The sequence below is a fragment of the Corythoichthys intestinalis genome, chromosome 6, assembly GCF_030265065.1.
Source record: "Corythoichthys intestinalis isolate RoL2023-P3 chromosome 6, ASM3026506v1, whole genome shotgun sequence".
NCBI lineage: Eukaryota > Metazoa > Chordata > Actinopteri > Syngnathiformes > Syngnathidae > Corythoichthys > Corythoichthys intestinalis.
The window spans coordinates 17,195,973-17,218,403 of record NC_080400.1 but is presented as its reverse complement, the minus strand read 5'-3'; the positions used below and the strand labels follow the sequence as shown (position 1 = coordinate 17,218,403).

The 22,431-nt window shown below is 40.9% G+C and overlaps 1 protein-coding gene across 2 annotated transcripts; it reads right to left on the bottom strand.

Moving 5' to 3' along the window:
* Positions 1–3,637: 3,637 nt before the first annotated feature.
* Positions 3,638–21,654, bottom strand: LOC130916967 (claudin-7-like). 2 transcript variants are annotated; one of them, XM_057837969.1, is made up of 6 exons: positions 21,426–21,567; positions 17,058–17,280; positions 16,825–16,989; positions 16,678–16,759; positions 11,935–12,045; positions 3,638–3,921 (listed from the first exon to the last, which is right to left on the bottom strand). In XM_057837969.1, the coding sequence occupies exons 2-6, from the start codon at positions 17,272–17,274 to the stop codon at positions 3,813–3,815; spliced, it is 684 nt and encodes a 227-aa protein (XP_057693952.1). In that variant the 5' UTR covers positions 17,275–17,280; positions 21,426–21,567; the 3' UTR covers positions 3,638–3,812. The 2 variants fall into 2 exon arrangements, with proteins under 2 accessions (XP_057693952.1, XP_057693953.1); XM_057837970.1 differs by lacking the exon at positions 11,935–12,045 and having other exon boundaries at positions 21,426–21,654.
* Between the last annotated feature and the right edge of the window lie 777 nt (positions 21,655–22,431).

Sequence of the window (22,431 nt, the reverse complement as noted above, 5' to 3'; positions counted from 1 at the left end):
TTTGGGAGAGTTGTGCTACTCATTTCCTGTTTGCTTTATTTTCTAGCGGCAACAGGAAACGGTCATGCTTTCCTCTTCCTCTCCTGTTGACACACACACATATGTGTGTGTCTATAAATAAGCATTCTGTAGATACAGAAAGAAGTGAGCTCCAAATAGACAAAACAATGACGTCACGTCATGAGTGGGGAATCCCTGGGGGTTACTGTAATCTTCTGATTTAACCCCTAGAAGCCTGAATTGTTATATAACTGGTTCAGCGTCATTGAGGATGATGGGACGTCCGATTCATGGGGTTCTTAAAGTGCGTACGACAGGAGAAAAAAAGTCTTAAATAGGATTATTATGTGAATTAGAATCATATTTTGAGACAATTGGACTATATACAACAATTTAGCAAAGCGCAGATGACGAAAAATTAATCTGCTTGTTAGCCACGCCTACCATTATAGGGCTCTAGCATCCCCAACAGGTGGATGACGTCAGCGGAGTCACGATTTCATCTGATTTAGAATGCAGCCCATTGATGGGGAATTATTCACGAGGAAAACACAACGAAGAGAGCCACAAAATGTCATTGTTTCAGTCTCTCTACTCCAATATTTTTACAGGATATTGTTTTTATCCAAGTATTTTTCCCCAATAGCTAAATGAATGGCTTGAGAAGGACCAGTCAGCCCGTTGAGGGGGAATTATTCAGAACGAGGAAAACGCGACGAAGAGTGCTTCAAAATGTCATCGTTTCAGTCTCTCTACTCCAATATTTTCACAGGATATTATTTTTTTATCCAAGTATTTTTCCCCAATAGCTAAACAAAAGAATGGTCAGTCTTAATGCTTGCTAAATGAAATATGAAATAATAAAAATGCATTTATTAAGACAACATGGCAAAATTACTCCATAATGGTCAAAACTGTCGAGTTCGCCTTTACTGTTGCACCTCCCGAACGATATTTTATGCCACCTAAATCGGGTTTATGTCATTTCTCTTCCCCGGTTTCGGAAAATGTAATTAACCAAGAGGCCTGACAGCAAGCTGACATGCTAACCTGAACCGAGTGATGTTTCAAAGTTTTCGAAGCGGAAAATCACACATAACTAGCCTGGATATTTTCACATGACGACTGGGTTGTTGATTGTCTTGGCCGATCGGCAAACCGCCCGGTGGAGAGCAATTTACAGCTAGTTCCTAGCTACTACGGACAGGGGATCTCGCCGGGGAAGCAGCTGGACAATGACCGCTGCCCAGAGGCGTCGCATCCCATTAGGCAAACCAGGCAATTGCCTAGGGCACCCAGCCAGCAGAGGGCAAACAGATTTAGCACACGCAGCTTTACTGCACTGTCGCAGAGACAGTGCCTCAGAGTGACTGTGAGCGGCGATTTGGCTTTTTTTAATTGGCGTATATCCAAAATGAAGAGAAGTTATCCTTCTGGAAGCGACGAAAGAAAAAAAAAGCAGAAGAGGAGAAAAGGAAGGAAGACAGCGGTGATTGTATTATGTTACTGTAGTTTTATGTCCTAATGTATTAGAAGCTGGGCACTTTGAGTGTCCTAAAAAGTGCTCTATGAGACCGAGGCATTATTATACTTTTATTAAATATGCAAGTCCAACTGTGCCCCTTACTTGCACACACTCGAAGGGCCCCATGTTGCTTGCTGCCTGGGGCCCCCGGGGACCCTTGCTACGCCTCTGCCGCTGCCAATCAATGACAATGACATGCCAATCCATGATCAAACGTAAGTAGTCCTTTATTTAAAGAAAGTTTGTTCTGTTTACTTTGTAATTGCTGTATTCGCGGCTATTTTTAACTCAAAGCTCCAATTTCTGATCGTTCGGAGAATTTGACAGAACACCGGGCACTTGAGTGAAGAGGGGAATAAGCCGACTATACTAGTAATGCTCTCCCGGCGGGGGGATGTGCGACAAGCTGCCGGTCGTCGGCCGAGGGGACAAGGAGCATGTCACAAAATGCAAGCCACCTACATATTAAAATGATCCCAGTATTTGACATAATACAAAACATGATATTCACTCACTTCCTCGTGAGTCCCATGGTCCCACAGTAGTAGGGCTTGTTTTGGCAAATATCCACCAGTGAGTGGGAACCTTTTGAAACCCCAAAAAGGCGCACACGCCTCTCTCTCATAAAGCAAGATTTTTCTGCAGCCGTTTGGCTGGCGTGATGAGAAAAATAAACGTATTAATCCGCAAAATCAGCTGAATCCTTAGTCCTTCTCATACAACAGTACGGCTGTATAGTGAAGAGGACTCCTTCCTTCGTACACGTCACAACGCCCTCTTTCTCAACTCGATACTGTTGCCGGAAGTGACTCATTTTCATGGCGCGGGATTCAAAAAACTAAATAAATATAGCAGAGCTGAAACAAATACTCAAGCAACTCGAGTAACTCGAGTTTAAAAACTGATCCGAGTAATTTTATCCACCTCTAGTAATCGTTTATTTTGACAGCTCTAAGCATCACGTTTTGCTCGGACCACTTTGAATGCGGGACAACGCGCTGATGTCACGTGCGTAGAGGAAGAAGTAAAAAAAAAAAAAAAAAAACACTGCAGTCGACAGCCGCTACAAACGACGCCGACGTTGCTAAATACCAGCCTGCACGATGCTACGCTGGTAGCAGGTAGCGTCTGATGAGTCTCATAGAGATCACATGTATGTTGAACTAGATGCGAAATGACAGACTCGGCCGCGTCTGGGCAGCGTTAGTAAACAGCCGCCATCTTAAAGCAGTAGAGCACTAAGCGCTAATAAAGAGGGCTAAGCTAGGGTGACCATATTTTGATTTCCAAAAAAGAGGACACTCGGCCCGGCCTCGAGATACTTGAATTTTACTCGAAGATCACTCAAAGATGCGTATATCTCCCACTTTTTTTTACCCAACAGGCTTTATTCTTCCTAAAAAAAAATTATCAAAGAATAAAAAAATAAAAATATATATAATTATTATTTAAAAAAAATAATATAATGCAGACTCATGGAAATGTAGTCCAGTTAATACACACACACTGTTGGCTATGTGCCCACTCAACATTTTTTAAAATTACGATTTCGGGAGCATAAAACACTGTGTGAAATATGAAATAAACAAGCTTTTTGGTGTCATACGCACTGTAAAAATGGTATTGATAAAAAAGTGTGAAATTTAATACAGCTAAAAATGAGTAAATCCTATGATAAAAAGAAATCATGAAAATATCCAAAATAAGAAATAGATGTAAAAATAGGAAAATGAATAAGAAATGAACAAATAAAATTTAATTGAAAATTCATCAATAAAAATGTTTTTATATTTTCAAAATGATTTAATTTTAAATGTTTTAACTTTTCTTTTTATCATTATCTTGTTTTTAGTTTTTAAGTCCTTTCTATAGTCTTTTTTTTTTTTTTTTTTTTTTTTAAGAAATAAAGTAATTTTCATTATTTCCTTCCATTTCTTTTTTTTTCGTAATATATTTTGGATTATATAATTTCAAGTTGTTATTTTCAATTTAAATAACATTTCTATATTTTGTTCATCATCATTATTGCTGTTTACTTCATGTAGGAGAAAAAAGTTCAAACACCCCTGCAGTTACATCAATCGTTTTAGCTCAAAACACAATAAAAATGTGTAAGGTGACAACAAAACATATTTAATGTGACATGAAAATTGAGTATTTTTCACAGATATCATGATTAGCATGAGATCCAATCCAATAAATCATCAACTAATACAAAAGTCCAGAAGTAAAACGCTGACAAAAAAATAGGCCGCCTCCTTTTGCGATGATGCGTTCAGGCTCCAGTTCACACGTAAGCTTTGGCGCTGCCGCCGCCGTCATCCAAGACATGTGCCGCTTTGTAGATGTTCATGTTGTGACTTTGACTGCTTTTGGAGTAGTTGTATGAAAAATGTCTGCGGGGAAAGATGACATCATTACATGAGGTCAGATCACAACACATGTAACTTTTTGAGTGCAACTGATGGCGCTAGACGTCTAATCCATTTGAACCGGGAGGATTGGCAGCGTTCGCCATTTAGATTGGACATCTACAGTTGCTACTGTACTTCTACTGACGAACGTCTCTACATACAGATATTTCATGCTACTACACGCCTCAACCATAGGCGGTGTTTGACTTTTAGGGCAGGGGGGGCACAACATGTTGATGACCCCGAAATGCAGTGTCAGCAATAAAATTAACTTACAACAATATTCATAATAATAAGTTGACAATGAACATTTTTTGTTTCCCATCATTCTTGAGGGGAATTCTAAATCAGGCTGCTTAGGCAATACTTTTCGCCAAGATCGTCATCCATTGAATATGGTATGCCTGGTGGTGTCGTCCCAATGTAGTTACTAGTGTTGCACCGATACCGTTTTTTGGGTCCGATACCAATACAGATACCAAGACAGGCTGTGCAGTATCGGCCGATACCGATACCATTCCGATACCACTCTGTTTGCAAAAAAAATATACACACACATATATATATATATATATATACAGTGCCTTGCAAAAGTATTCGGCCCCCTTGAACCTTGCAACCTTTCGCCACATTTCAGGCTTCAAACATAAAGATATAAAATTTTTCATTTTTTGTCAAGAATCAACAACAAGTGGGACACAATCGTGAAGTGGAACAAAATTGATCGGATAATTTAAACTTTTTTAACAAATAAAAAACTGAAAAGTGGGGCGTGCAATATTATTCAGCCCCCTTGCGTTAATACTTTGTAGCGCCACCTTTTGCTCCAATTACAGCTGCAAGTCGCTTGGGGTATGTTTCTATCAGTTTTGCACATCGAGAGACTGACATTCTTGCCCATTCTTCCTTGCAAAACAGCTCGAGCTCAGTGAGGTTGGATGGAGAGTGTTTGTGAACAGCAGTCTTCAGCTCTTTCCACAGATTCTCGATTGGATTCAGGTCTGGACTTTGACTTGGCCATTCTAACACCTGGATATGTTTATTTTTTAACCATTCCATTGTAGAGTTGGCTTTATGTTTTGGATCATTGTCCTGTTGGAAGATAAATCTCCGTCCCAGTCTCAGGTCTTGTGCAGATACCAACAGGTTTTCTTCCCGAATGTTCCTGTATTTGGCTGCATCCATCTTCCCGTCAATTTTAACCATCTTCCCTGTCCCTGCTGAAGAAAAGCAGGCCCAAACCATGATGCTGCCACTACCATGTTTGACAGAGGGGATGGTGTGTTTAGGGTGATGAGCTGTGTTGCTTTTACGCCAAACATATCGTTTTGCATTGTGGCCAAAAAGTTCAATTTTGGTTTCATCTGACCAGAACACCTTCTTCCACATGTTTGGTGTGTCTTTCCATCCTCCAGCTGTGAATTTAAATGAGTCCGATCCATTTGAACTCTTTCCCACTTCGAAGGGATCGGACGTTTAACGCCGTCAATGGCAGCCAATGAGTTCATTTAGGGTGTCCAAACTATTCCATATAGGGCCGCAGTGGGTGCTGGATTTCTTTTTTTTTTTTTTTTTTAAACCTGTCCTGTTCAGCTGTTTGACACAGAGAATGGAAGTCTAAGTGCCCGGATAGTCTGAACAAGCGCAGCCCATCCCTCCTCCCGCAGCCCAGCAAAGGAGCCATCGTCCTCCCCCCCGGGATCTAGGGTGGTCCCCCGGGCCACCCGCACACCCATCAACCGGCCTTCAGGGATGGCAGGAGGGGACGCACCACCAACCCCACGTCTACCCCCACCCCCGCCCGCCCACCCGGGCCACAGCCACAGCCCCCCAACTGGCGGCCCGCCAAGCCCAGGGCAGGGTCCCCCGCCAGTGCAGCCAACACCCCGCTGATACACCGGCGCCCAGCCAGCGACCCGTGACGGAGCGCAGGGCGGATATCCAGTCAGAGAAGAGAGGGGAAGGCGGAGGCAGGAGAACCCCAAGGAACTGCCACGGGGCGATGCAAGATCGGAGCCCCGACCCCCCACCCCACTCCCGCGGCCGGCAGCTCAGGCAGAGGGGAGGCCACACCCCAGGAGCCACGCCATAAGGAAAAAGTGTGGGACCCACCTACCACCCTATTACTGTGGCTGCCAGGTTCCCGGCTGGCAGCCATCATCCAGCACCGTGATGGGATTTTGAGGGGAGAGTAGTGCAATGTATGCATTAAAATAGGAGAGCTTGGCTTGGGGCAGTGGGACCGAAACATGGAGTTTCTGCCCAGCAGCCCGTCCCATACGATACGATTTCCGATACAAGGCTCACGATAATGATGATTTCACAATATGACGATACAACGATTATCGATACATGAGTCAGGAAATCATTTTACGATATTGCAATTACAATGCAGTGACGTGCGGTCAGGGGAGGCAGGTGAGGCTCTCACCTGTCATCATGACAAAAAAATAATTATAGCATCAAATTTATATGAATATTTGTCCATTGCTCTTTATTTATGACTCATTTCAAACATTTTTTATAGTCAAAATCGCTGAATTTGCCTATTTCCTGTTCAAATAAAGAAATGAAACGAGAGGTGCGGCAGCAACGAGTAAAGCCTCACCTCTGATTGCGCAATCCTTAACGAACTGGGTTGATACATGGAATTGGAGCGTGCTGGTTGCCGTACATCTGCATGTCGCCATTATAATGTTTCCAGATACGTTTATTTGACCTGATTTTCCTCAGTCTGGCTAATGTCTTTAACCCTTAAAGTTTAATGTTTGTTAGCGACATATGTAGTTTTGTTGATGGGAAATAAAACCGCAGTGAAAAGACACAGGCTGCGGCAGATAGTACTCTGCCGCACTGCAAGGGGGCGTACGTGAAACTGGACTTTCCGTTAAAAGTGGACGCGGTTAACACAACGCCGGAGCTAAAAGGTTTGCTTCAAACTACGGGACAGAGGATAACTCGCGCTTTTCAAACGGACTGGTACACCCGAAAAGACTGGCTATGTGGCTGTCCTTCGAAAAATCGCCTTTGCTGCTTTCCCTGCCTTTTCTTCTCAACTTGTGCCAATGTCTGGACTAACACGAGATATTGTGACATTAAAAAACTACCACGAAGCCTCAGCAAACATGAGAGCTCGACCACTCACATTCAAAGCCTGTTTGCTTTAAAAACTTTTGGAAGTTCAAGGATCGATTTGGCTTTGACGAACAGCGGAAGCTCAACGGTAGCATCCTCAAAGCTAAGGTAAAGAAAAGAGTTTGAAAGACCTCATTAATGCAACCTGCATCCTAGCTAAACAGGAGTTAACATTTTGTGGTAACGATGAACGTGTAGCTCTTCTAAAAGTGGCATATATGTAGAACGATTACATGGTTTTGCTGAGAAAGCTGAAAGGTTAGCTAGACATATGGACACATCCACTGTGTTTTCTGGCTTGTCAAATAGAACACAGAACCATCTAATTGAAGCAATCCTCTCCATTGAGGCGGAGAGATTTTTTTTTTAAAGTAAAGGAAAATAAGGAGGACTTTTACTAAAAGGGCGTAGGTTTGCATAGGGACGGTAGGGACATAACACTACCAACTTTTCAGCATGCTAAAATTGTCCCCACCAACTTTTAAGCAACCTTACCTTTTTTGCATGATATAATGTTCAGTTATATAGAGAATTTAGATCTTTCAATAGTTCCATATGTTGTAAGGATAGAATTGACCCTACCATTATTAAGTGAATTATTTTCACTATGTTTATGTTTGCTAATAAAAACCAGACATTTATTCAGGAAGTTTTCAAAATGTTTCTTTAGTATTTTTTGAAAACAAAGGTTTGAATTGAACAGTGTATCGTCTAAACCAATGCACGTAAAAGTTATTATCAGTAGGTAAGGATTTATTTTGCATTGATCATTTTGCCTATTAATTAATTAGGTTCATATACATTAGAAATGTGGCCCTTTTCCCCCTTCATCCAATCTGTTTGGTCTAATTAATGTCCCGTCCCCAGCAAAAAGTGTACCTACATGCAGGTTATGCTGTTATATCGTCCCTACGAATGTTGAGACAAAACCTATGCCCTTCCAAAGTAACGCCGGTTTTTGTGGTGAAGGACAGGTGCAAGACCACAAACAGTTTTCATTTCAATCTTATTAAAAAAAAAAAAAAAAAAAAGAGCTTAGACCAAGAAAAATACAATACAATATTTAAAAATTAAATTTTGGCCTTAAATAAAATATTCTTTGTTTTTCTTTTCACACTTTTTGTTTAGCAATCTGTAATAAATTGATTAAAGTTTCAGAATTTAAAGTTTTAAAAACAACTGAATATTTCACTAAAGGTCAGAATTGAATTCTGTGGTTTTGTACACCACTCTACTCTCATTTATGTTGCATGAATTATAGAATGGCGACGGCCAACACATTGAGGGTGTAGAGCAAATGCATGTTATTTTCTTACTTTTACGTATCGATAATATGTACCGTGTGTTTTGTGAAGAATGCTGATGAGATATGAAATAACCAGTAGCCAATTGAATAAGCTACCCTTTTTGGTTTATATATTTGGAAATCTGACATTAAAGGAGTCAGTGCCTCACCAACCATGAACCTCACCGCACGTCACTGATACAATGTAATGAAACAGAAAAACAAGCTCTTTCCATCCTCCAGCTGTGAATTTGAATGAGTTTATCACTAGTAAACGTCCGATCCATTTGAACTCCTTCCCACTTCGAAGGGATCGGACGTCTAACGCCATCAATGGCAGCCAATGAGTTCATTTAGGGCTGTGGTGTCCAAACTATTCCACATAGGGCCGCAGTGGGTGCTGGATTTCGTTCCTACACAACAAGACGACATCTTTTCACGAATCTGGTGCCTCACAAGTGTAATCAGTTGATTGCAGTCAGGTGCTGCTTGTTTTAGCACAAACTTCATTGGTTTAAACCGTCTGTGCTCGATTGGTAGGAACAAAAACCAGGACCCACAGCGGCCCTTGAGGACAGGTTTGGACACCCATGATTTAGGGCAGTGGTGTCAAACTGACTCCATAAAGGGCCAAGTGGGGGCAGGTTTTCTTTCCATCCAATGAAGAGGACACCTTTTGACCTATCTGATCTCTTACATGGGTAATCAGTTCAACTTTGTCAGGTGCTGCTTGTTTCAACAGAAAATTCATTGGTTAAACTGTTTGCGCAGTATCGGTTGGAACAAAATCCAACACCCACTTGGCCCTTTGTGGAACACCTGTTAGGGCATGGGTGTCCAAACCTGTCCTCAAGGGCCGCTGTGGGTCCTGGTTTTTGTTCCTACCAATCCAGCACAGACAGTTTAACCAATGAAGTTTGTGCTAAAACAAGCAGCACGTGACTGCAATCAACTGATTACACTTGTGAGACACCAGATTGATGAAAAAATGTTGTCTTGTTGTGTAGGAACGAAATCCAGCACCCACTGCGGCCCTATGTGGAATAGTTTGGACACCACTGATTTAGGGGCATTTCAGGTCATTTGCTGTTGATTTAAAGTCACTTCCTGTTGATTTCAGGGAATTTATGGGTCGGTCTGTGTTGTTTTTTAGGGCATTTATTTAAATGACATGTAAATGTCCTAAAATGAACAGAAAGTGACCTGTAAATGCCCCGATAATCAGAAAGACTGGCTGCGAACCAAGGGCGTAGGTTTGCATAGGGACGGTAGGGACATAACACTACCAATTTTTCAGGATGCTCAAATTGTCCCCACCAACTTTTAAGCAACCTTATTTGCATTATACAATGAGATCAGCTATAAAGGTAATTTAGATTGTCTTCCCATGTGTTGTTAAGATAGAATTATCCCTACCCCTATGTTCAGACTTAGATTTACACCTTTTCAGTTTGTAGTGCTGGTCCATTTTTTTCTCCTCAAACGCACGTTTGATTGGCTGATGACCAGAACCCCCACATTCACACAATCCTGACAGAAATTATGTCAATATGCCGCCTCCTCCGCCCTCATTGAAGAGGAGGGATATTCGTAGGGTTTTTTTTTGGCCAGCACCAGCAGCCACTGTGAGTAGGGTTGTTCCGATCATGTTTTTTTGCTCCCGATCCGATCCCGAACGTTTTAGTTTGAGTATCTGCCGATCCCGATATTTCCCGATCCGATTGCTTTTTTTTGCTATCGATTCAATTCCAATCATTCCCGATAATTTTTCCCGATCATATACATTTTGGCAATGCATTAAGAAAAAAATGAATAAAACTCGGACGAATATATACATTCAACATACAGTACATAAGTACTGTATTTGTTTATTATGACAATAAATCCTCTAGATGGCATTTACATTATTAACTTTCTTTCTGTGAGAGGGATCCACGGATAGAAAGACTTGTGACTTTGTATATTGTGACTAAATTTGCCATCTAATGTATTTGTTGAGCTTTCAGTAAATGATACTGCAGCCATGCCCCAATGCATGATGGGAAATGGAACCATGATGGAAAGTGGACCCATGGCTGTGCGTAGTTCTACCAATTCACATATCTTCTCTGCGTTGGGAAATAAAATAATGTGTTAAGAAAAAAATCTATTGCTACCTTGCTTCCCCACATTGCTTCCCATTATATTTCAAATCATAGGGAGAGGGATTGTAAGGCTTTAGCCAATTAAAATAAGCCTCCAAAGGCTGCCAAAATTCACTCTACTTATTTTACACTGCCTTTTTTCTCTCTATATAGGTATAATGGCGCCATTACAGATTGAGCGCGACAATGCGAGAGTGGGTCGTGCAACGCATGCATTAATTGCAACGTGATACATTTTAAAAAACTTATTACCGCCGTTATTGGGATAAATTTGATAACCCTACCTTAAGCCTAAACTAAAGACTCCGGATAAGTTTAAATACAATTAGAAAACGATTTAATTAAAAAAATATATACAGTATATTAAAAAAAAGGCATGGCGATATTTTTTTGCCGATTCCGATACTTTGAAAATGACGTGATCGGACCCGATCGATCGGGACATCTCTAAATGTAAGTATTGTAAAAATATGTCAATGTTGTGGAGGTGGGGAACACACCACTATTTTTGCTACTGAATGCCCAACCTGCATCAGAGTTAGCATAACATTAACCTGTGTGAACTTTTTAACCTGTAAAACTAGAGTAGAAAGCTGCTTAGAGAGGTGTCTTCCTGTATGTTTTCTACTGTCAACTTTTAATTCAACTGTGCATTTTGTGCATTTATTCTATAATTAAAATGTATTTATTTTCCACATCATTTAAAAAAATATATTTATATTTGCAGCCTATATACATTTTTAACGCCCCCCCCCCCCCCCCCCCCCCATTTTCAAGCAGTTGCAAGCATTTTGAAAAATGACTTTCTCCCTATAAAAATAAATACTTTTTTCATTTTTATGTATTAACCAGCTATTTTTGAAAAATGTACCCAATTTGTTTGGTCTTTTTAATGTCCCGTCCCCAGCAAAAAATGTACATGCAGGTTATGCTGTAAAAGCGTCCCTACCAATGTTGAGACCAAACCTACGCCCTTGCTGCGAACGCTTTGGTCTGATCCCAGTCTAAATGGATTGAGCGTCTTGCGCTGTCAATGGCAGCCATTTTGGTAACATAGACACTATTCTAGTGGAAGATTTTGGTAGCAACTTGTTGGTTCCTTTTTATTCATTTATTTTTTTAAACAGTGACACCTTTTTAAAACGATATAACGATTCTTGGCAGGAGCACATCGATAACCTTTTGAGATACAAAGTATCACGATATATGACCATTTCGATGTTTTGATATCGATATTTATAGTTGACTCACTCCTATTCCAGAACCAATTAATTTCGTAAATAGAGGTACCGCAGGAGTCACAAACGCATTTGAATTCACAGCAAAAGAAAGAAAACAAACCATGATTGGAGGTCAATTATGGTCAATGTGCTATCCGGCAGCACCCTCTTGTGTGCACAGAGAGTACTACAGGACAGTTTGCTCACATACCGTTCGGGAGGCGAGGAGCTTCTCCTGTAGGAGCAACACAGCATTGCACCGCCCAAGAACGCCAGACCGGATGCCGCCCAGCCCAGATACAGACCCGTGCCTAGCTCGAACCTGCAACCAATGTACGTGGTCATCTTTTATCACCACCATCATGATCACAAGGGTGTGGGTTTGTAAAGGGATGGTAGGGACATAACACTACCAACATTTCAGGATGCTCAAGTTGTCTCCACCAAGTTTTAGGGAAGCTCATTTGCATTATATAATGAGCTCAGTTATATGGGTAATTTAGATTGAATTGCCATATGCTGTCAGGACAGAATATACCAGTGTTTATCAACCCGTGTGCCGCAGCACACTAGTGTGCCGTGAGAGATCGTCAGGTGTGCCGCTAGAAATGATCCAATATCACATTTTTTTTAACATCGTCGGACGGAGTTGCAGCAGGAAGGAAGGAGTAGGTAGAACGTTGCGGTTGTGTGCAGAAGTGCGAGGTATTGCTCGTGTCGCATTCAAGAACTGCTCGGATTTCTAGCCATCAACCACTTTGCTGTTCGCGAAAATGTGGACCCCAGCACGTCTACTGTCAGTGGCGCCTCCAGAAATTTTTAATAGGGGTGGCCAGATGGGGCCACTTAAAATCTTGGAGTGGCACACCAAAACTAAAAGCCATAATTTCAGGTTTTCATATTATTGCAGTAAAAAGGTCAGAGGAAAACTATCAGATAGACTTGCTACTGATATACTTTGGTGTATTGTGTAATATTTGACGTTACTAATGATTTAATGTGCATAGTCCATAACTGTCCAGTCAACATTTTGAGTTCCACAACAATTTTGTTGTATTGTGTTATGTATATAGTAGGCATAAGGTGTACATTTAACAAAACAAAATAATTACTGGGGAAAAACAGGTGCTGGCAGATTTTGCATTTGGGATTAAATGCATAACTGATCCTACAACAATCTAACGATATACTGGCAAGCGGAGTGGCCAGTGGGGTGGCCAACAAATTTATAGGCCACCCCCTGGGGGCGCCACTGTCTACTGTACATCATTTGATTAATCGTCAAGTGTCGATAAACGAAAGTGTCCTTTCCATTTTATCAATGTATGGCGACCGTCAATCCTCCCCCTGTGTTTTATTCCAATACATTGTCGAGGACAGCAAGGTGGCTGATAGCGAGAAATCCGAGCATTTCTTGAACGCGACACGAGCACCTTTAACAGCGCCATGGTACCAAGCAAGCTTAAACGTCATCTCCAAACGAAAAACCTGTCTCTTCACAACACGCCGATGGACTATTTTGATAGCCTTCGTGAAAACAGAGAAACGGGCAACTTTAAAAAAAAAAAAAAAAACTACAAAGGTCAATGAGAAGGCCCTCAAAGCTTGTTGCTGAACTTGTTGCTAAATCCAAAAAGTGCCACACAGTGGCAGAGACATCAATACTTACACTTGTGGTCAAAAGTTTACATACACTTGTGAAGAACATAATGTCATGGCTCTCTTGAGTTTCCAGTTATTTCTACAACTCTGATTTTTCTCCGATAGAGTGATTGGAACAGATACTTCTTTGTCACAAAAAACATTCATGAAGTTTGGTTTCTTTTATGACTTTATTATGGGTTAACAGAAAAAGTGATCAAATCTGCTGGGTCAAAAATATACATACAGCAACACGAATTAGCAATTTTGGTGACTTAGAAAGTTGTGTCAGTGAAATGAGCTTCATAGCATGGCCTCTTAACTTCTTGTGAGTGATTATGAGTGGTGCGCTGGTGACTTCTCTGAGGCCATTTAAATAGGGCTCACTGGATGCAAACGCCCACAAACGCTACAATGGGAAAGTCAAAGGAGCTCAGCATGGATCTGAAAAAGCGAATCATTGACTTGAACAAGTCAGGAAAGTCACTTGGAGCCATTTCAAAGCAGCTGCAGGTCCCAAGAGCAACAGTGCAAACAATTGTTTGTAAGTATAAAGTGCATGGCACTGTTTTGTCACTGCCACGATCAGGAAGAAAACGCAAGCTATCACCTGCTGCTGAGAGAAAATTGGTCAGGAGGGTGAAGATTCAACCGAGAATCACCAAAAAGCAGATCTGCCAAGAATTAGAAGCTGCTGGAACACAGGTGTCAGTGTCCACAGTCAAGTGTGTTTTGCATCTCCATGGACTGAGAGGCTGCCGTGCAAGAAGCAAGCCCTTGCTCCAAAAGCGGCACCTTAAGGCTCGACTGAAGTTTGCTGCTGATCACATGGACAAAGATCAGACCTTCTGGAGGAAAGTTCTGTGGTCAGACGAAACAAAAATCGAGCTGTTTGGCCACAATGCCCAGCAATATGTTTGGAGGAGAAAAGGTGAGGCCTTTAACCCCAAGTACACCATACCTACTGTCAAGCACGGTGGTGGCAGTATTATGCTGTGGGGCTGTTATGCTCCCAATGGAACTGGTGCTTTACAGAGAGTAAATGGGATAATGAAGAAGGAGGATTACCTTCAAATTCTTCAAGATAACCTAAAGTCATCAGCCCGAAGATTGGGTCTTGGGAGCAATTGGGTGTTCCAACAGAACAATGACCCCAAGCACACATCAAAAGTGGTAATGGAATGGCTAAATCAGGCTAGAATTAGGCCTGTCGCGATAACAAATTTTAGCGCGCGATAAATTATCTCATAAATTATTGCGATATGCGATATTATTGCGCCCCCCCCCCCCCCAAAAAAACAATTTTTGAGCGTTTTTTTATTATTTATTGTCATCATCATCGGTATCATTGACAGTTGCAAGATGTGATATGAGCAACCCGAAAAAAATGAAGAAAAGATAAGGGCTGACGAGAGAAGCATATGCTTATCAAGTCCCGTCCCCTTTTAACCGATTTACAATAACACAGTGAGAATACAGTATATATTAATAGATCAAGTACACCCATCTAAACGCAATAAATGTTTACTTTTAAATTAAAAAATACCTTTTAAGAACTCACAACTAAAAACAATAGACCATGCCTCTTTCAAGTAAAAGACAATAATATTAATACTGCACAGAAACACATGATAAATGTCTTTTTTCAAGAAAAAATAAAATTGCACTTAATAACTGAAGCATTTAGGCATATAGGTATAAAGTTGCAGTCACAGTAATTGCACTTCAACAACAACAGAGAAAAATAGACTAATTAAGTAGCAGTAACAAAAATTTGGCTCCCAAAGGTATCAAATATCATTTAACAGAGGTAAAACGGTCTCATTTCTTCATCAATGTAGCGGACTTCACTTTCCGTCAGGGAACGCTATTTTGCGCGGTGTCGTCTGTATTTCTCACATCAAGCGAATACCTCTAGTTGTCAGTTAACATGACGAGGAGGCTCCGCTTGTTGCGATGCAGTTTTCTTACTAAGCAGTGAAAACTGGAGAGGATAATAGTGTTTCAAATGAGCATGTAGATTTATTCTGTTGGCCATCTTTGTTGAAACAACCTCCCAAAACATTTTGCAGACTGGTTCATCCTCTTCCTCATTCCGCTCGCTCATTGCTGTGCGCCGACAGTGCACTCGGCCCTGCCTCCATCCATTAAATGATGGTTACTCAAACTCAAATGTATAAAACGAACATACCCAGAAGTCAATAAAACAGAGTGGCACAAGGAAGCTGAACTTTAAACAGCGCTGTCAAGCACGTCTGCCGTAAGCGCGTGCGTCGCGTGCGCACGCACGCACGTGACAAACGCGCGCACGTGCACGCGAGGCGATAAATCGCAGCACGAAAATTACCGTCTTTATTTTTATATACCGCGTGATAAATGGAATTATTGCATATTGCGACAGGCTTAGCTAGAATTAAGGTTTTCGAATGGCTTTCCCAAAGTCCTGACTTAAACCCATTGAGAACTTGTGGACAATGCTGAAGAAACAAGTCCATGTCAGAAAGCCATCAAATTGAACTGAACTGCACCAATTCTGTCATGAGGAGTGGTCAAAGATTCAACCAGAAGCTTGCCAGAAGCTTGTGGATGGCTACCAAAAACGCCTAATTGAAGTGAAAATGGCCAAGGGACATGTTACCAAATATTAGCGCTGTGTATGTATATTTTTGACCCAGCAGATTTGATCACTTTTTTCTGTTCACCCATAATAAAGTCATAAAAGAACCAAACTTCATGAATGTTTTTTGTGACAAAGAAGTATCCGTTCCAATCACTCTATCAGAGAAAAATCAGAGTTGTAGAAATAACTGGAAACTCAAGAGAGCCATGACATTATGTTCTTCACAAGTGTATGTAAACTTTTGACCACAACTGTGTATGGGCAATTGCCCATGCTGTGCAGAGTATCCTAAATAATTGTAAATTGCTGTCAAAACATTTATACAATGGATATTATCTGAAATTGGGGCTTGTAAGTCCCACAGCATGGCAAGTGGGCGTTTGCGTGTTGTTTCAGCACAATTTTCTGTGTATTCCGGGACCTGTACCCATCTTATCATCCCTTCGCTGTCATATATACTTTGCATTCCGGCACCATATGATATACAAATTAAGCACTGCATTGATCCTTTAGTCTATGAATTAATTAGGTTCATATTCATGAGAAATGTAGCCCTGACCACCGTTCAATAATCTTTTTGGTCTTATGAATGTCCTGTCCCAAGCAAACAGTGTACATGCAAGTTATGCTGTTATATCTTCCCTACCAATGTTGAAACCAAACCTATGCCTTTGCATCATCACAATCACTTACCTGACACCGTTATATAGCGGATTGTAGAAGTCACTGATCACCCTACCAGCATACCAAGACACGGCGATCAGGGTAGTCACACCTGTACATACGAAGCCACAAATACACAAACAGTTGGGGTTGTAATTAACGCCGGCGTTCGCTCACCTGACAGGATTAACATGACCCCTCCACTTAGCGTAAATTGCCCTTTGGCTTGCTCCGAGGAGCCGCCCACACGACTGCACTTGAGGCCCAAAATGGCCACGATGATGGAGGCCAGACCCACCACCAGAGATGACAACATGAGAGCGCGACACGCCTGAACGTGCACTGAGAGAGAAAACATTTATTAAATGTACACGTGAGCAACTTGTAGCCTCGGTCGCAGATTAACGGACCTGGCAGGCCGAGCAGCGTTTTGAACTTGCTGCACTGCAATGTTCCCAGCGAGGTGGCAGCACAGCTCATCCAGAGACCTTCAAACTGCCACTGGCTGCTACTCAGAGACTCGGCCTGACTCCGGACCTTCCACAGCTGCGACGACGTGCAGCTGGACTGGAGACACCATGACAGCACGCCTGCTACCAGCCCGCAAATCTGCAGACTCGCCGACATGATGGTCTGCAAACACAAATGCAACACAAAACAATGTAGCTTGACAGTTTTTTCGATGGATACTAAATTTGGAAAATTCAGCCCCTAGAATCTGTATATTTTAGCAACATGAAATTTGACACTCATGTCTATCATGCGTAGATCCACAAAAAAGTGTAAAAAGTCATACTCAAAAATACCAAGGAAGTCTGCCATTTTGGCTTGAAGTTTTAAAGATGGACTCCTTTAAGAGATGTTTCCGAGTGCTACCAAAATTGGAAAATTCAGCTCCTAAAGTCGGTGTATCTTAGCAACATGAAATTTGGTAGACATTTCTATCCTGAGAACACCCACAAAAAAGTCTTAAGAAACCATTGTCAGATACAGGAAGTCTGCAATTTTGGTTTGAGGTTTTAAAGATGAATTCCTTTAAGAGATTATTACAATTGCTACCAAAATGTAAAAATTGTGCCCCAAAAGTCGGTGTATCTTAGCAACATGAAATTTGGTAGACACGTCTATCGTGAGTACACCTACAAAAAAAACCTCAATAAGTCATGCTTAAAAAGATACAGGAAGTCTGCAATTTTGGTTTGACGTTTTAAAGATGAATTCCTTTAGGAGATTATTACGATTGCTCCCAAAATTCGAAAATTGTGCCCCCAAAGTCGGTTTATCTTAGCAAGATAAAATTTGGTAGATATGTCTATCATGGGAACACCCACCAAAAAGTCTCAAAAAACCCATGCTCAAAAAGACACAGCAAGTCTGTAATTTTGGTTTGAAGGTTTAAAGATGAATTCCTTTAAGAGATTGTTACAATTGCTACCAAAATTCGAAAATTGTGCCCCCAAAGTCGGTTTAACTTAGCAAAATGAAATTTGGTAGATACAGTATCACCACGAGTCACGACAGCACGCTTGCTAAAAGCCTGCAAATCCGCAGACTGACCCACATGAATACTAATGCAACAAAAAACAATTTAACCTACGCTTCACAGTTTATTCGATTGCTACTAAATTTGGAAAATTCAGCCCCTGAAGTTGGTTTATTTTGGTAACAAGAAATTTGGCAGACATGGCTATCACGCGTAGATCTAAAGGCGCAGGAAGTGACACACAGCAGGGGGTGCTGAGGCTCCCATTTAGTTTTTCCCCTTTCCAAAAACAGCCGTTTTGGTCCAAATTTGTCATGCTCCGCATTTTCGCCATACAAGACATGCACAATGGCAGTACACATGCATGCTAGATACGTAGTTTAGGCGACTACAAAGACAGCCTTCTTCTTTTTTTTTTCATTATTATATTTTAAAATTTTATGTATTATCTTTTCATTTATTTTTTATTTTTATTTTATTATTATTATTATTCTTTTTTTATTTAAATTTTATTTATTCATTTATTTTCCTATTTTTTAAAGACGGCATTCTATTTCACCTACAGTATGTGTTGGAGTTATTGTATCGGACATAAAAGAGCCTGTGTATTATAACGCAAGTCCCCACAACTAGACGGTATAATGACACACAAACACATTTGAAAACCAAAAGCGGAAATAAGCCCCTTTAACACCCCCTTTTCACAACACTACAGTAAATTGCACACCAATATCCAACAGTGCTCCACGCGGCAGCAGCTCAACAGCAACAACATACAATAATATGGCTACAATGAGAACATGACTAACCTATTTGAAGACAACAAAGGACAATCTTATCTTCATTTTCGACTTCGAATTTTGGAAAATGGAGCTGCGTTTGTAAAGAAAAAAATTGCTACTTCGTTTTTTGAGTCATGTTAACACGTCCTTTGTCAACAGTTTACTTTTCCGTTCCAATAGCGCCTTATTCAACCCGGTAGCAAGCAAGGTGTCAGGGACTCAGGTGGTGTTATTAACAAAATAAAACAAACTCTTCTACAGATATATGTAATCCCCAAAGTTAAATGTGGTATTTTTTCAGTGTTTTTTGGTTTATTTTTAACAACAACAGAAATCTACCAAAACACTTTTTCTCCCCAACATCAAGGGGTGCTGCAGGCAAAGGTCTTATTTTGAAAGGTCTTAAAAAATCTACTACAACTACTACTATTAGTAGTACTTCGTGCTGATTTGTATCAGAGTGAAATAGCTGGGAATAAATTCATATACCGTAATTTTCGCACTATAAGACGCACCTGACTATAAGGCGTCATCACCGAATGTGACACGATAACAGCATTTGTTCGTGGATAAGACGCACTGGACTATAAGTGACAGTTGTCCTCACTGTATTATAGGATATTTACACCAAAATACAGTGGGGCAAATAAGTATTTAGTCAACCACCAATTGTGCAAGTTCTCCTACTTGAAAAGATTAGAGAGGCCTGTAATTGTCAACATGGGTAAACCTCAACCATGAGAGACAGAATGTGAAAAAAAAAAAAAAAAAAACAGAAAATCACATCATTTGATTTTTAAAGAATTTATTTCCAAATTAGAGTGGAAAATAAGTATTTGGTCACTTACAAACAAGCAAGATTTCTGGCTGCCAAAGAGGTCTAACTTCTTCTAACGAGGTCTAATGAGGCTCCACTCGTTACCTGTATTAATGGCACCTGTTTTAACTCATCGGTACAAAAGACACCTGTCCACAATCTCAGTCAGTCATTCCACTATGGCCAAGACCAAAGAGCTGTCGAAGGACACCAGAGACAAAATTGTACACCTGCACCAGGCTGGGAAGACTGAATCTGCATAGGTAAAACGCTGAGTGTAAAGAAATCAACTGTGGGAGCAACTATTAGAAAATGGAAGACATGCAAGACCACTGATAATCTCCCTCGATTTGGGGCTCCATGCCAGATCTCACCCCGTGGCGTCAAAATGATGACAAGAACGGTGAGCAAAAATCCCAAAACCACACGGGGGGACCTAGTGAGTGACCTACAGAGAGCTGGGACCACAGTAACAAAGGCTACTAGCAGTAACACAATCCTGCACTGCCAGACGTGTCCCCTTGCTGAAGAAACTACACGTCCAGGCCCGTCTGCAGTTCGCTAGAGAGCATTTGGATGATCCAGAAGAGGACTGGGAGAATGTGTTATGGTCAGATGAAACCAAAATAGAACTTTTTGGTAGAATGTTCTCTGGTCACATGAGACAAAAGTAGAGCTTTTTGGGAAAAGGCATCAACATAGTTTACAGGGGGGAAAAAACAAAGCGTTCAAAGAAAAGAAAACAGTCCCCACAGTCAAACATGGCGGAGTTTCCCTATTGTTTTGGGGTTGCTTTGCTACCTCTGGCACTGAACTGCTTGACCATGTGCATGGCATTATCAAGTCTGAAGACTACCAACAAATTTTGCAGCATAATGTGGGGCCCAGTGTGAGAAATCTGGATCTCCCTCAGAGGTCATGGGTCTTCCAGCAGGACAATGACCCAAAACACACTTCAAAAAGCACTAGAAAATGGTTTGAGATAAAGCACTAGAGACTTCTAAAGTGGCCAGCAATGAGTCCAGACCTGAATCCCATAGAGAACCCATGGAGAGATCTGAAAATGGCAGTTTGGAGAAGGCACCCTTCAAATCTCAGAGACCTGGAGGAGTTGGCCAAAGAAGAATGGTCTATAATTCCAGCAGAGCAGTTTAAGAAACTTATTGATGGATACCGGAAGCGGTTGTTCGCAGTTATTTTGTCTAAAGGTTGTGCTACCAAGTATTCGGCTGAGGGTGCCAATACTTTTGTCTGGCCCATTTTTCGAGTTTGGTGTAAAATGATAATGATTTTTTTTTTTTTTTAATTCTCTTCTGTTTTTTTTTTCATTGCAAGCAAAATAAATGAAGCTATTACTACCAAAGCATTTGTAATTGCAATCATTTTCTGGGAGAAATTGAGCATTATCTGACAGAATTGCAGGGGTGCTAATTCTTTTGGCAGCACTGTAGTTTTGAAGCTGAGGCATTTGGATAATTTTGGCAATTTTCTGTAGGTCCATCAAGGACATTTTGTCGTGATGGAAGATGCTTGACTGCCAAAAAATTTAAAGATTTTGCACTCCACTGAACGTCAATGGTCTAATCTAAACAAAACATCTGCTCAACATGCAGAATCAACAGTTCTTGGAGAATTACAAAGTCCTCCAAATCAAAAACGCTCCATAATTCCGAATTATCTTGTATCAAATTCTTACCGTCCAATTAAGTCTGGAGGTTGAGGTGAAGTTGTTGTGTGAAATCCTCTACTCCGGTGCTTTCAGGTCGTTTGTGTAATGTGATGGCTGGCGGGAAACGGAAAGCTGATGTGTGGCTTTTGCGTTTCGGGTCAACGAACTATGCAGAAGGATGACCTTCCAGAACATACATCAGTGTTTACATAGCACAATTACATAGTTTCACCTAAAATCCTTGCAGAGCTCTAAATAAACAGTATTGACATTCATTTGCCAACCAGTTGAAATTGTTTGGAACTTAATTCGAGTCCATTATTTAAAAAGTTTTTACCCAAAGAATGTGTGACTGACTTTTGTGGACTTTAGACTGTCAAACAGATTTTGTTTGTAGATCAACTGTGCTCAATTGGTAGCCTCATAACCAGTGACTATTTCTCATGGAAATGCCCCATAATCAACAGTGGCCAGAAATGCCCAAAAATCAACGAGACACCAAAATAAACAGAAGGTCACCCACAATGACCAAAATTCAATAGTAAGTGGTCAGAAATGCCCAAAAACCATTATAAAACGACCAAAATAAACAGAAAGTCGAGCAGAAATTACTCTAAATCAACAGGAAGTTACCTCTGAATGCCCCAAATTGAACAGGAAGTGACCCAAAATCAAATTGAAGTGACCTGTAAATGCCCCAAAATCAACAGGAAGAGACCTGGAATTAAACCTTAATCAATGGGAAGTTGGGGTGTGACAAAATATCGAAATGGTGATAAATTGTGATAATTTGTATCCCAAAAGATTATCGCTATGCTCCTGCCAAGAATCGAGATATCGTTTTAAAAAGGTGTCAATGTCTAAAAAATAAATAAATAAATAAAAAGGAACCAACACGTTGCAACCAAAATCTTCCACCATAATAGTGTCTCAGTTAACTCTAAGGCTCCATTGACGGTGCTCGACGCCCAATCCATTTAGCCTGGGAACATTCATTCATTCAAAACCTGAGCATTCAGTCATTCTGTCCGAT